The 13,267-nt window shown below is 40.4% G+C and overlaps 1 protein-coding gene across 10 annotated transcripts in view; it reads right to left on the reverse strand.

Annotated features, from left to right (window-relative positions):
- The window catches only part of ASXL3 (ASXL transcriptional regulator 3), a 186,652-nt gene extending 177,318 nt beyond the window's left edge, over nucleotides 1–9,334 (reverse strand). For 2 of the 10 annotated variants that reach the window (XM_081562548.1, XM_081562546.1), the window contains exon 1: nucleotides 9,121–9,334. Coding sequence is in view for 2 of the 10 variants with exons in the window: in XM_081562540.1 (XP_081418666.1) it covers nucleotides 9,121–9,174 (54 nt within the window). In the remaining 8 variants the exon portion in view is untranslated. The remainder of the gene's footprint in view (nucleotides 1–9,120) is intronic. The other 8 variants (XM_081562540.1, XM_081562539.1, XM_081562559.1 and 5 more) reach the window with 5 other exon arrangements.
- Between the last annotated feature and the right edge of the window lie 3,933 nt (nucleotides 9,335–13,267).

A 13,267-nucleotide genomic window follows, 5' to 3' on the forward strand; every position in this document is an offset into this window, starting at 1 on the left:
CTTCTTTAAAAAGCAACAATGAAACTCACCACAGACAAGACATTACAACCACTGATGCAAGACCATAATGAAGAAACATTTCCAATGTACTAAGGATAAAGCAACTGTCAACTAAGACTTTTATAACTAGTTAAATTATCACTCAAAGGTGAGAGCAACATAGGATATCTTAATTTTTTCCTACCAAGTTTTTCCATTTATTTTCTAATGGAAGATGTGCTGAGCTTTGTGAGAATAGAAATCTTTTTGAATTATAATCCACACATTTGATGGATAATACTTCCTAAAGGCCAATGTTGATCACTGTTGTACACCTAATCTTTTTTTTTTTGTACACCCAATCTTGACTACATTAAGATTAAAATTATGAGAACAGGGAGGATTGGGAGAGAGGGTATGGATGATTAGGAAGGATTGGCCATTAGTTCATGTTTTCTTAATTCTTATAACTTCATATGAGTCTGTAACTAACTTAAAACACAAAAGCTTAATAATCAAGTTTTTAAGGGGTGGACAAAACGAAAACATTTCAGAAATGCAAAGATTGTGAACCCAGAGACCCTCAATTAATTTTTTTAAAAAGCTGTTAAAGGAGGCAATTTAGAGTGAATGCAATGTAAGAAATAAAGTTGAGCATGGAAGTTAATAAAATATGTTATTAATTTATGCCATATTAAAAATAACTGCTGTGTTTAAAAAGAATTTAAAATAAATGTAAGACTTCCAAAATTACTACATGATGGGAAAGTTGGTGTGATGTATAATGAATAGAACATGTTAAATTCTTGATACTATTAGGGAAAACAATCATATATCACTTTTAAAAAAGGATTTCTAAGGTTAAAATGAGTTTCCCATGACCTGCTGAACTTTAACTTAAAGGTAATCACAAAACTATAACTAGAGGAATGATTCAGTAAGATCAAATCTGTTCTAGAAAGATTAATACAGCTTCACTAAGTAAAATTTGGAAAACAAATTAGGTTCAGAATTAGCTGGAAGGTCAGCACTCTGTAAAACACAGAGAATGAAAAGAGGAGGAACTAAATGTGAGCTATAGTTAGAATTTCCATCCTTCACAGATATTATTTATGCTCATACAGGTAAGTGCCCTCCAGACAGGAATGATGTCCTTTCCTGTTGTGGACCCAATGCATGGCACATTTGTGGGAGGTCGCCAATGAATATTTAACTGAACTGGATGAATTTCATTTATGAATATCCATAGTGCAAGGAGATAAACAATAAAAATTGTTAGTATAAATCCAAATTTAAAGAAAACATCAAGGCTAGAGTTCTTATCCTGAGAAACCTGCCACTGAAGTGGGCGAGACTGCTCAAAGAGAGGAGAAAACTGAGAATAAAAAGGAGGAGGGAGACATAATTCTGAGATATAGCAAGACGAAGAGGGAAACTGAGAGGAGACCCTACAGCAAGCAGGAAAGGGCAATAGTGATGAAAAGAAAACAAGTAAAATATCAAAGTTTAATGCAGAATGTTTAATTGAATTTCCAGAATTGACTCAAAAGAGATTAAGAGGACCAAAGTAGACTAAACAGGGAATTCAGGAATGACAATTTCTGATTGTGAGATTTTGAAGATATGACAACACATATTTTACAATGAAGGAGATCTTCTTATAAACAATTTTTCAAATGATGAGTGTCTGTTGTGTGTGCATGGTAAGGAGGGGGAGGAAGGGGAAGGTGGTGGTGGGGAATACAGAGTCCTGATGGTCCAGACACGGACTTAGGTCTGCAGCCATGTCAACAAGATTTCTATACATACACAAATTACATGTATAGTCATTTATTCCTGACATTAAAAAAAAATTAAGAAAAACCAACAGCCTCACTATATATCATGTCTTCTTCATGACTAAGCTGGAAAACAAGCCCAAAGACCCAATCTCAATTTCTAATTTCCTGAATTCATCAAAACAGGTTTCACTACATGAAAGTTAACAAAATCCTGAAAATGCCATCTGTCTTCTGAATAAAATGAAGAGGGTTCCTCCCATTCCCTTCGTTAAGTCATAAATCATACACTCAGAAATCAACTGTTGGATTAGTAAAAAAAAAAAAAAATTAGAACACTTTCCAAAAAAAATCAATTTTTGAATTATTTAAAAATCATTAAGTTTTTCATGGACTAATGTATGCTACAGATAAACTGATAATAAATAACTGTATCATAAAGTCAATTATATATCTATATACTTAGACAAAAATCTTACAAGTTCTAAGCTTGTCCATTAAGCATAAATTCCACTGCCTTGAAGAATTCCTCAGGTTCTAAAAGTTCCACCAGGAGCTAAGGTCTTAGATGTCATTTAAGTTGTATACTGTAGCTATTAAAGTCAGTGTTCTGACAAGCCCTTTGGCTCTAACCCCAGGGCATGAATTTGCCCTAAAACTACATAAGAATGTGTCAGAGGGCTACATGTCAATCAACCAGAAGTGCCTATTCCCAGCCTGGTGTTGTCAGTTGCTGACATTAAAACCAGCAACAGTTAATTGTTACCCATTTCAAGTGGGACTAGGGAGGGAAGAGGAGAGATAGGTGTCTAAGTTCAGGCAGATAAAGCTGTTAATTGCTACCCTTTTCTGTAGATTTGTTTAATAATGAAAACAATGTGGCTAATCATATAATGTTTCTATTTGTTCCCCAAGGGCTCTTCAGGGAAAGTTTCAGTCAGGGCTAGATTTCCACAGCTACCAACTGTGCGGGGACAAAGGCAGAACAATCAAGGCTCTCAGTGCTGGCAAATAGCGGAAAGTCCTTCTATACAGATGCCCCTCCTCCCAGTCCTACCGGGAAGGAGCCAGGATCTGCTCCAGAGGACCTCAGGGGTGGGGGAGAGCATATTTTAAATTACGAATTAACAACAGCAGCAGCAGCAGCCATGCAAAGTTTTGATGCTTAAAAAAAGGGGGAGAGAGAGAAATGAAAGACAGGCAATCTGAGAGGTGGTCAGTAAGTCTTGCATCCTCCCTATGCCTCCACGCAACAAATCAGTTAAATTTACATCAGTTAAAATGCTTCTATTATTTTTAAAATACCAGACAGCACAGAATTTTTCAAAGGACTTATGCCAGCCCTGCTCCTTACAAACAAGGTGAAGATACTGGACACATCATTAAACCACACACTAGGAGAATGAGTTACTGAGCAAACCCCTGCTACCCATGGATCTCAAGGGTTTGGCAAATGAGTGCTCTGTATATGTTTTCTACAAATGCAATGTATAGTATTTACTAATGTTTACTTTTCATCATTTGAAAGGCTATGACACAGAACAAAGTTGTGCTTTTTTAAATAAAATATTTCTAACATCAATTTTGGTTTTAGATTCTCCAAGTAACGGAGCCCCCTCTCTATAAGGAATAGTCATTTGAGAGTATGTGTGTACACTGTGTGTTTCTACTACCCCACTACCCCATCAGCCCCATGCTACAATTTACAATGTCCAACTATCTTAAAATGACTTTTCAAACCCCTCCCCAATTGAGTCACAATCTAATTTTCAACTTTATTGCAGTGCAAGTTCCCCTCAAGTCTTTTGAGATTTCTAGAGTGGCCGTTCATTGTCCCCTGAATACTTCCTCTCACCTGACACCACATCTTTGTCCATACAGTTCTCTCTTCCTAGAAAGTTTCTCTCATCACCTGTTTAATCTTACTCATATTTCAAGGACAAATCAAGCTTCACTTAGTCCAGTAAGTCTTCTTCAATCAACTTCTCCCTTCTGAAAAATCTATAAACTAGCACTTCTTAATCATCCATGTGATGCCCATGGATGGTGTCTGCTCAGTCACCCTCCAGGTTCGCTCACTGAACTCTACACTCCTTCAGAATATAAGTTTGTATCACCCCTGGCATTTGACCCATATGCTATGTAGGAGCCCTCAAAATATTTAGCGGCCAAACTTCACATTTCCAATGTATTTAAGTGATATGTTAAATGATTACATTATTAAAAATTAAATTTAATTACTTAATCAGTTTGTTGTTCTGCGGTGAAATTCCTTTACAGGTATAACTCTACAAGTCTAAAAGCTACCATATGCTCATCTGCGACCAAAGAATTTGTCAAAGAGAGGAAAACTTAAGAAAGAATTCTTAAAATTCTCTTTCATGTCAGCAGGAAATAAAAAATTAACAACCTATACACTGGCCCAAGTTCACATCCCTCATTATTTCAAACACATTTTTTTTTCCAACTTGAAACTCCTTTTTTTTCTAGAGAGGCACAGAGCTTGCTAACTCTTTTCCATCTTTGAAACTGCAAAATGAAAATTTAGGTTCCATATCTGAAAGAAAGATGATGATATAGACATAAAGAAATGATGCTATGTGTGAATCACAGAAAATAGCTGAAGCAAGCCAACTGAAATGTAAGCTATTGAAAATAAAATTCCATTTGCCAAACACATCAGCCAGTCTCTTAAACCAGTAAGCACTGTCACAGTTATGTTCATGTACACCTTTGGAGCTTACCCCAAATCACAAGTCAAAATGTTCTCCGCTCTCACAAAGGCCTGGTCCTAACCTAAAATCTAAGCACCACTAACACAGTGAGAAAATGCCCAAAGCAAGACCAATGCTCTCCGCTCTACACTATGTTCATCACCCCTGAAAAATTTCACTTACTTCTAAAATACAAAGACAAAAGGCAAGGCAACTAGTAAATGAACAATTACGAACTGTTTTCTAGTTTAACAGCTACCATTACCATTCAGCTTTACTTGATAAAAACCCTAACAGTTTATTTAGAATATAATGCATTATGCAAAAGAATCTTCACTGTGCAAAAGATTCACACAGATTTCCTTTAATTAATAAACCCCTACTTAATTTTTAATAGAGTATGATTTACAAAAGTTCAATTTACTTAAAACCTTCAGTAACTCTGCTAGGGCATAAAGGAGTATGTGTCTGCTTTTTTCCCAACAGTGAGGCAAATTTGCCATTAAAATTTTTTCCAAAGGTCACCTTGAACCCCACCCCCCCAAAAAAAAACCCACGGATATTCATTATCTGTGTGAATGTATCTAAACCACAAGCAAATAAATCAGCCATGTTACCAAGCACAAAGCTATTGAAGATTGTTAAGATTTATTTTCAGGTGCCAGTGAGACTAAACAAAGATTGTAAGGAACAAAACAAATAGAAGGAAACTCAGGGAACAAATTAATACATCGAACCATTATCTTAACAGCTGCATTCCCTATAGAACAAACTGATGAAACTATCAAAAAGCACTTCTCAAAGCAACAACATTTTTGCATGTCAAAAAAAAGAGAGAATTAACCTAGACTAAATATATAAATAACAGTATGTTCTGTGTTAAGCCAGTAACAAAGAAACCCCTTAGTGCACTAAAACAAAGTCCTGTCAAATCCCCATTTTTTACAAAGAAGCATGAAGATCCTTTCACAATGGTTTAAACTGTATTTATAGTAACAGAGTGAAGACTTGAGATAAAAGTCAAAAGGATTAAAGTCAAAGCCCCAGCTCGACATGAGTTATGGTTTTGATTTTTATTCTTATTGTGGGCTACAAATATTAAGACAGAAGACACTTCCATGTGATTGTGGGATCCTCTGAGACTCTACAACCTTAGACGAGCAGATAAAACAGAAGAAAATGCATCTGGTTTGGGAGCAGACTCCATATTAAATGGCCCTGCGCTAAGTAACAACCACAACTGCAGAAGGCCGAGGGGGAGGGGGAGGCTGAAGGCTGAAATTTCTGCAATTGATGCAGGGCAGAAAGAAAAAAAAAGGAGGGGGGGCAAGGATGTCATATTACTATTTTAAAATGGCAGCCTGTTAATAATCACCACATTCCTGAAAATACAGGGGAATTATGCCACCAGTCCTCCTTTCCTAAGATAAACAAGCCCACCACATCCAAACAGGACATACTTCTATGAGAAAATTGGTGGAGCTTGATAGCTACATCTCCATCTAAAACAAAATCCCTAGAGCTGCCACTCAGTTTACAGATTTGGATGCCGGATACTTTTCTTATAAAGAAAGAAAACCAAAATTCTGTTGTCGAAGGGAAGTTCTAAGTTACTCTGGAAAGAACTGCTCTTCCATATACATTTTTCTTAAAAATGAATACCAAGCTACACTTCAATGTAAGCTTTTGGTCTCAGTTCAAAAAATCGATTTTGCATTTCCTCTGCCCTGATATCCTTTCATTCAAGATAATCACATGCAAACACACATACATATACACTAGTAGGATATATATATGTACATATATATATACACACACACACATATATATAGATATACTCACATATGTATATAGATATATAAAAGTATACATGGCATACTTTCGAAGATTATTCTTAATGTTAATTTGGATACTTTCTCTTTAGTTCATATATTGCAAGAACCACATACTGAGCTGCATATTTTCTATTGATTTTTAGTCTTTAGTTTTAAAATCAGGCATCTGGTTTAACATTTGATGGAGAATAGGCTAAAAATTCTTCACCACCACAACAGCAAAATCAGCAGTGGCAGTGTGAAAATATAAAATAGGACTTCTATCACAGAAATGCACCAAAAAAAAAAAAAGGGCATTTCTTTTTCATTGAGTATAAATTACTACTATCACTTTTAAGAGTAAAAATGTTTTTCATGAAAGTTTGGAAGAGAGCTTGTCAATATGCATTCACGTAACCATAAAGAAAACATGAAAAATTGTCACTATTACTCATATGGAATCATTTCTCCTTTTTTACCAAATAAGTTAAGAATGATCATAAGTCACTATTATAAATGGCAAATTTCTGAAAAAGATATCTACAGTAACAATTATTTGCTACTTTATTCAGTATTTTATTTCAACTGTCACATTTTGAATACATACACATTTGTACAACTACCAGGGGAAAAATAACTTGAACCAAATTGAAAAATTACCATAACTACTAGTTCAATATGTCTGGTTAAAACAGAGACATCTGGTCTATCATTAATTCTTTTGTGTTGATGACTCCTAGTGTCTTTTCCCATCAATGAACTTTGCAAGAGGAAAATGAAACTTTTAACAAAAAACATGTAACTCTGAAACCTATTTCAAGATTTATCTCTATAAGACAATTAAATCAAATAAAGCATAGTACTTTCAAGAATAGCAACATATACTGATTGAATACAAATGGTTAGCTTTAAATTCCATCAGAATACTGTTATTTATTAAGAATTCTCTGCAGGCAGATATAGCTAATTCATGAACCATTATTTTAAAATATTTATAAATCAACTCATTGTTCACTTGTTTAAAATACATACACTGAAGCTCTATAATAATACTTGACTGCCACTCCAAGGAACTGGAATAATGCATTTTCAGAAGAGGTGCACACCCCCTACACAATTCTGAATAAATGGTTGAGCAAACAATAAATAACCTACTCTGCTTTAGCAAAAATCCAATGATAACATCAATCTGGCATTTACTTAACACTGCTTACTTTTCACATATTCCTTACAAATAAGTTCACTCTCCCAGATGCAGTTCATTAGAGAATGACTATTACCTGCCCATTCATCCACGGAGACTGAGTGATTTAGCGATTAACAGGACCGCAGATAAAGAGAGAAATCATAACACACACTATTACAAATTAAAAATGAATAAAGGGGCCCGGGCACTTCAGCTACCAATAACTAGACTGCAATTAAGAAGGACTTCTGTCACTTCTGCGCAGGGCAATAGAGCCAATTATCTAAAACCCTTTGCCAGAATCCAGAAACATACCAGCAAGGCCCTTCAACCAAACTCAGATAATTACTTTTGACAAATGTTCTCCTTGAACATGATGTAGTTACTCAAAAGCTTTAAAAAAAAAAAAAAAAAAAGACCACAGTTATAGTAAAACAATCTTTACAAAGTCAACCCAGTAACATATCCTGGGGTTTTCAGCTCCCCCCCACCCCACCCCACCCCACCCCTGCTGCATGCAGTCTGCTTTCTTTTGGTCAATTTATAACAGATAGTAAGTTGGTGAATAAATATTTAATCTATGCAGCCGAAAGCCTGAAAGGCTAAGCTTCAAGTGTAATGCCTTACATTCCCGTGAGACACACTGTACAGAAATACCCTTTAAAAAAAAAAAAAAAACCGTTTACAGCTGTCCGTTACAAGAAGATGATGAAGGAAAAAAAGAGAAAAACCCACACGTACACATACATCAAACCAAAGACGCCGACGCCCCTCTGCCAACCAGCATTTCTATAGAGACATTCTTTCGCTGATTAAAACGTAAGCTCCGAAAGGTTAAAGAAAAGGAAAAGCAGCGAAGTAACACCGCCCAGGAAGCCAGCAGAGAAACACACCTAGCTGTACACTCTTAATAACCCCCCGCTACAAATGACACTGACTCAACTTCACGAAACACACACACACACACCCGGACACACATACTCACAAATGGCACACACGTGCACAGAATGTACACACAAACGTCGGGCTGAGCACAATACCTACAAACACCAACGAACTTGAGTCACACAAAACCTGCACGTATCAGTGTGCATACATAATGCACACGACACGGCACACGGAGCCGCCACGACGGAGCCCACATGCAACACGCCCCACAAGTCCGGGTCGGACACACACCGGGCATGCACGTGTGAAATGTATGAACTCACAAACGTCGAAACCCACACAGACCGTGCACGGAGAGTTATCGATGGAATTCCGGGGGGTGGAGGGGCCGGGAGGGAGTGGTAATTGCCACACAAAGGTCTCCGGAGCGGCACAGCGAAGCGGAGCGCGGCCGAGCGCTCGGAAATTCCCCGGCGGAGGAGGCACGGCCGAGCCCCGAGAGCGAAGTACCGGGAGAAGTGTCCCGGGCGGTCCCGGGCGCGGAGGGCGCCGGGCTCCCCGAGATAATCGCTGTGCCCCTCCGCGCGCGCACGCACACACACAGACACACACACACACACACCCTGGGGCCCCCGGGCGAGCCCACTCCCGCAGAATAACAAAGAGCGGGAGCCCGGCGAGCTGGCGGCGGTTCGGGCTGGAAGCGGCCGTCTCCGCCGGCGCGGGCCGGCGCGGGGCGGCGGGCGGGGGGCGGTACGTACCAGGCGGGCAGCCTCGGCCCAGGTGCGGTCCTTCTTCTTCCTCTTGTCTTTCATGTTTGCATCTCATTGATGGTTCTGCTGATGACGTGGGGGATTCCACGGGGTGCTCGGGGTTCGGGCGCCGAGACAATGACCCAGTGACCCGGTGACCCGCACTCGCTCCGCGGGGGGAGCGCGCGGGCGGCGGGTGGGAGGGATGGAGCGAGGGGGTGGGGTGGGCTGGGTGGGGGCGCGCGGGCGGCGGCGGCGCGCGACGGGCGGGCCGGGGGCGGGGGCGGCGGCGGCGGCGGGGCCGGGGCCGGGGCCGGGGCCGGGGACGGGGCCGGGGCCGGGGCCGGGGGCGGCGCCGGCCGGGCTCGCTCGTGCGGGGCTTGCACTGCGCCGCCGCCGCTGTGACAGCTCCGGGGATGCTCCGCTCGGCCCCGCTCACAACAATACACTCTGACGTCACGGGGAATGGCGACGCGGCCGCACACTCGCCGCGCTCACACTCGCCGCGCTCACACTCGCCCTCTCTCGCGCGCTCACACCCGCGCACACTCGCCGCGCGCCCCCCACTCCAGCCACGCCCTGAAACCCTCGCGAGACCCCGCTCCCTCCCACCCAGATCCCGAGCCCCTCCGAGCGCTGCCCGCTCCGAGCAGGCCGAGCCTCTCCGGCCCCCTTTGGGCCAGCCACGGCGGACACGCGGGCCTTCGGAACTTGCGTACGAGTCCGCTCCGCAACTCGACGCCTCTGTCCAGTGGGCTCACACTCGCTCGCACACTCATTCTCTCTTTCTCTGCACTGCTCCCCTCTGCTGGACTCCTTTAACCCTTTTCTGTTAGGCTGGGTAGATTCCTAGAGCCTGAAAGGGTGAAAAAAAAAAAGCCTCTTCTGATACAGAACTAATACTGAAGGTGCAACTTGACACAGTGTTGAGCCCCCTACATCATCTAAAACAATGTGAGACCAAAGCGCGGTGGCCGTGGATCAGTGCCGTGCGGTGTCTTAGCATTAGTTATTTTTAATAGTGTCCAGTCATCATTCTATGGTGTAAAACATGATGCGAATCTAAACAACTGCACAGCTAACACTTGTGTATTTAAAAATTGTTTGTAATGGCCAGGTTTGGGGTGCGTGAAGAGTAGGACTGTTAACCTTGCTAGCGAACTACGAAAAAAAAAATGTTTTAAGCCTTGAAAGTTTATTGTAACCTTTCCAACTTCTTAGATCGCTGGTGAAATGTTTAGGTCAATAAAGTTATTGTTACGCCAAGAAAGGAATGGCTCTATGACCCACACATTAATTATGTGTGTATTTATCTTGGGTATCTAAAAAAACAAAACGATCACTCATTCTGGATGATTTATGTACGGTTATTTCCTGACTGTAATAATAAAGTATGTAAATAGTCTTGTTTTTTCATATACATTATGTCATTTCATCCTCAAAACAACGCAGTTAAATATATATTTTTTCCCTCTACTGCACAAAAGAGGAAATGAAGCTTAAAAACATTACATTGCATTCAAGGTCTCTTGCTAAATCAGTTTTAAGAATCAAACTCAATCAACTCTTTTGACCCTAATCCCATATTGTTTCTATTACTCTAAACTGCAATGCTTAAAAATAAATACTCCTAACTTGAAATGAACATCTAATGAAAAGATATATGTCTAAGAATGAAACAATTATAGTAAGGTGATTCCTTTGAGAACAGTGTCAAATGACTGAAGTAATAAAAATATTTGAAATTAAGCAGAGATAGTATTTAATCATAAAGAACTGATTATGCTAATTCTTTAAAAATGTTTACCTTATTAATTCATTAGAATAAGAAAAATCTATTCATTGTTTTTAAATATCAAAAGATTATCTCCATTTTTTTTCCCTTTCTTTTTAAAAATGGATTTAGAGAACACACTGAAGTTATCCCTGGGCTGAAAGTAGTGGTAGTTTGGTCTCTAAGTTGTGTCAGATTCTTGTGACCCCATGGCCTGCAGCCTGCCAGGCTCATCTGTCCATGGGATTTCAGGGCAAGAATACTGGAGTGGGTTGCCATTTCCTTCTCCAGGGGATCTTCCTGACCCAGGGATAGAACCCAGGTCTCCTGCTTTGCAGGCGGATTCTTTAACATCTGAGCTAACAGGGAAGCCCTTTGCATAACTCTATTCCTGTGTATTACATTTTAACTTTACATTTCATATACATTAAAGTTGTATTACATTCACATCTGTATGCTCATTCCAATGTTTTCTCTTCCATTCAGAAATACTTATTTAAAGCAATCAGACCATAGCATATATATATATAAACATATAATTTGTTGTTTTTTCGTGAAATAGTGCTTAAGAACTTTTGGAAAACATGCATATTCAGTTCCTTTGCAGCAAATTATTATTGTTTAATAACCAATTCTGATTATTAAAGAAAATATACCAACGCACTTTGTTGTTGTTTAGTTGGTAAATCATGTGCAACTCTTTGTGACCCCCTGGACTGTAGCCCAACAGGCTCTGTCCATGGGATTCCCCAGGCAAGAATACTGGAGTGGAAATCACACTGGGTTGTGATTTTCTTCTCCAGGGGATCTTCCAGACCCTGAGACTGAACCTGCATCTCCTGCATTGGCGGGCGGATTCTTTATCACTGAGCCACCTGGGAAGTCCATCATCCACTTTGCTGCTGCGAAGTCACTTCAGTCGTGTCCGACTCTGTGTGACCCCATAGACGGCAGCCAACCAGGCTCCACCGGCCTTGGGATTCTCCAGGCAAGAATACGGGAGTGGGTTGCCATTTCCTTCTCCAGTGCATGAAAGGGAAAAGTGAAAGTGAGTCGCTCAGTCGTGTCCGACTCTGCGACCCCATGGACTGCAGCCTACCAAGCTCCTCCGTCCATGGGATTTTCCAGGCAAGAGTACTGGAGTGGGGTGCCATTGCCTTCTCCGATCATCCACTTTAAGCAGATATAAATGATCATATTTTAAAAAACTAAAACAAAAGTTGTTTATACATCCGTTCTTTGACAGTGAGCAAAGTATTGTGAACTGACACTTTAGATTCTACCTCTCCCAGGTGGCTCAGTAGTAAAGAATCTTCCTGCCACGTAGAAAACAGGGGTTCCCTTGGTCAGGAAGATCCCGTGCAGAAGGAAAGGGCAACCCACTCCAGTATTCTTGCCTGGAAAATCCCATGGACAGAGGAGCCTGGTGATCTACAGGCCATGGGGTTGCAATGAGTCAAACACTTAGAAACTAAACAACAATGAGTCCATAGTAACTAAGTCTGATTAAAGATTTGATCAGTATTCTCTACCCAAATAGCATATGTTTCATATAGCACCAGAATAGAGGTAGGCCCCTTTCCAGAGATGCTGATGCTGTTGCTGCTGTTACATTCTTTTCTTCTGTGTATACTTATCTACATTCAACCATACTTTTCCTTATGACTAACTCAATCTCTCAATAAATGTGGTGTGAAGAGGGACTATATGGATCAATTATAGATCTTTTATAGCTTGCTAAATTCCATGAGTATCTTTTTTAAAAGATGAATGTGATGTGATGAATGTCACAAGAAATGTACAAGTGAAATTTTATGAAAATTAGTAACAGAACTCTCTACTGGGGAGACTAAAGAAGGCTTTAAGAAAGATGTTCTTTGAAATGGAATTCGAAGGATGGGTAGGATTTGAACGTTCAAATTTGTAGGAATTAAGAGAAGCTTTCCCAAATATAAGTACAGTAAAAAGTCAGGACAATTTAGAGCTAGGAAAGTATTCAAACAGAAAGATGACATCCACCAAGCACTGCTAGCATTCATTTAAATTTCATATAAGATCACGTGTATTTCAAGAACCCTTCCTTCAAATGAGGAAAGTGAAAGGAAAAAGGAAAGTGAAGTCGCTCAGTCATGTCTGACTCTTTGCGACCCCACGGACTGCAGCCCACCAGCCTCCTCTGTCCATGCGATTCTCCAGGCAAGAATACTGGAGTGGGTTGCCATTGTCTTCTCCAGGGGATCTCCCCGACCCAGGGATCAAACCCGGGTCTCCCGCAGTGCAGATAGACGCTTTACCGTCTGAGCCACCAGGGAAGCTCTATTCAAAGAGAACTCTATTCAAATGAGGAGAGAAGAGTAACTCAAAGAGTACAGGTTCCAGTTA

The sequence above is a fragment of the Giraffa tippelskirchi genome, chromosome 14, assembly GCF_054371585.1.
Source record: "Giraffa tippelskirchi isolate mGirTip1 chromosome 14, T2T-mGirTip1v1.2.pri, whole genome shotgun sequence".
Lineage (NCBI taxonomy): Eukaryota > Metazoa > Chordata > Mammalia > Artiodactyla > Giraffidae > Giraffa > Giraffa tippelskirchi.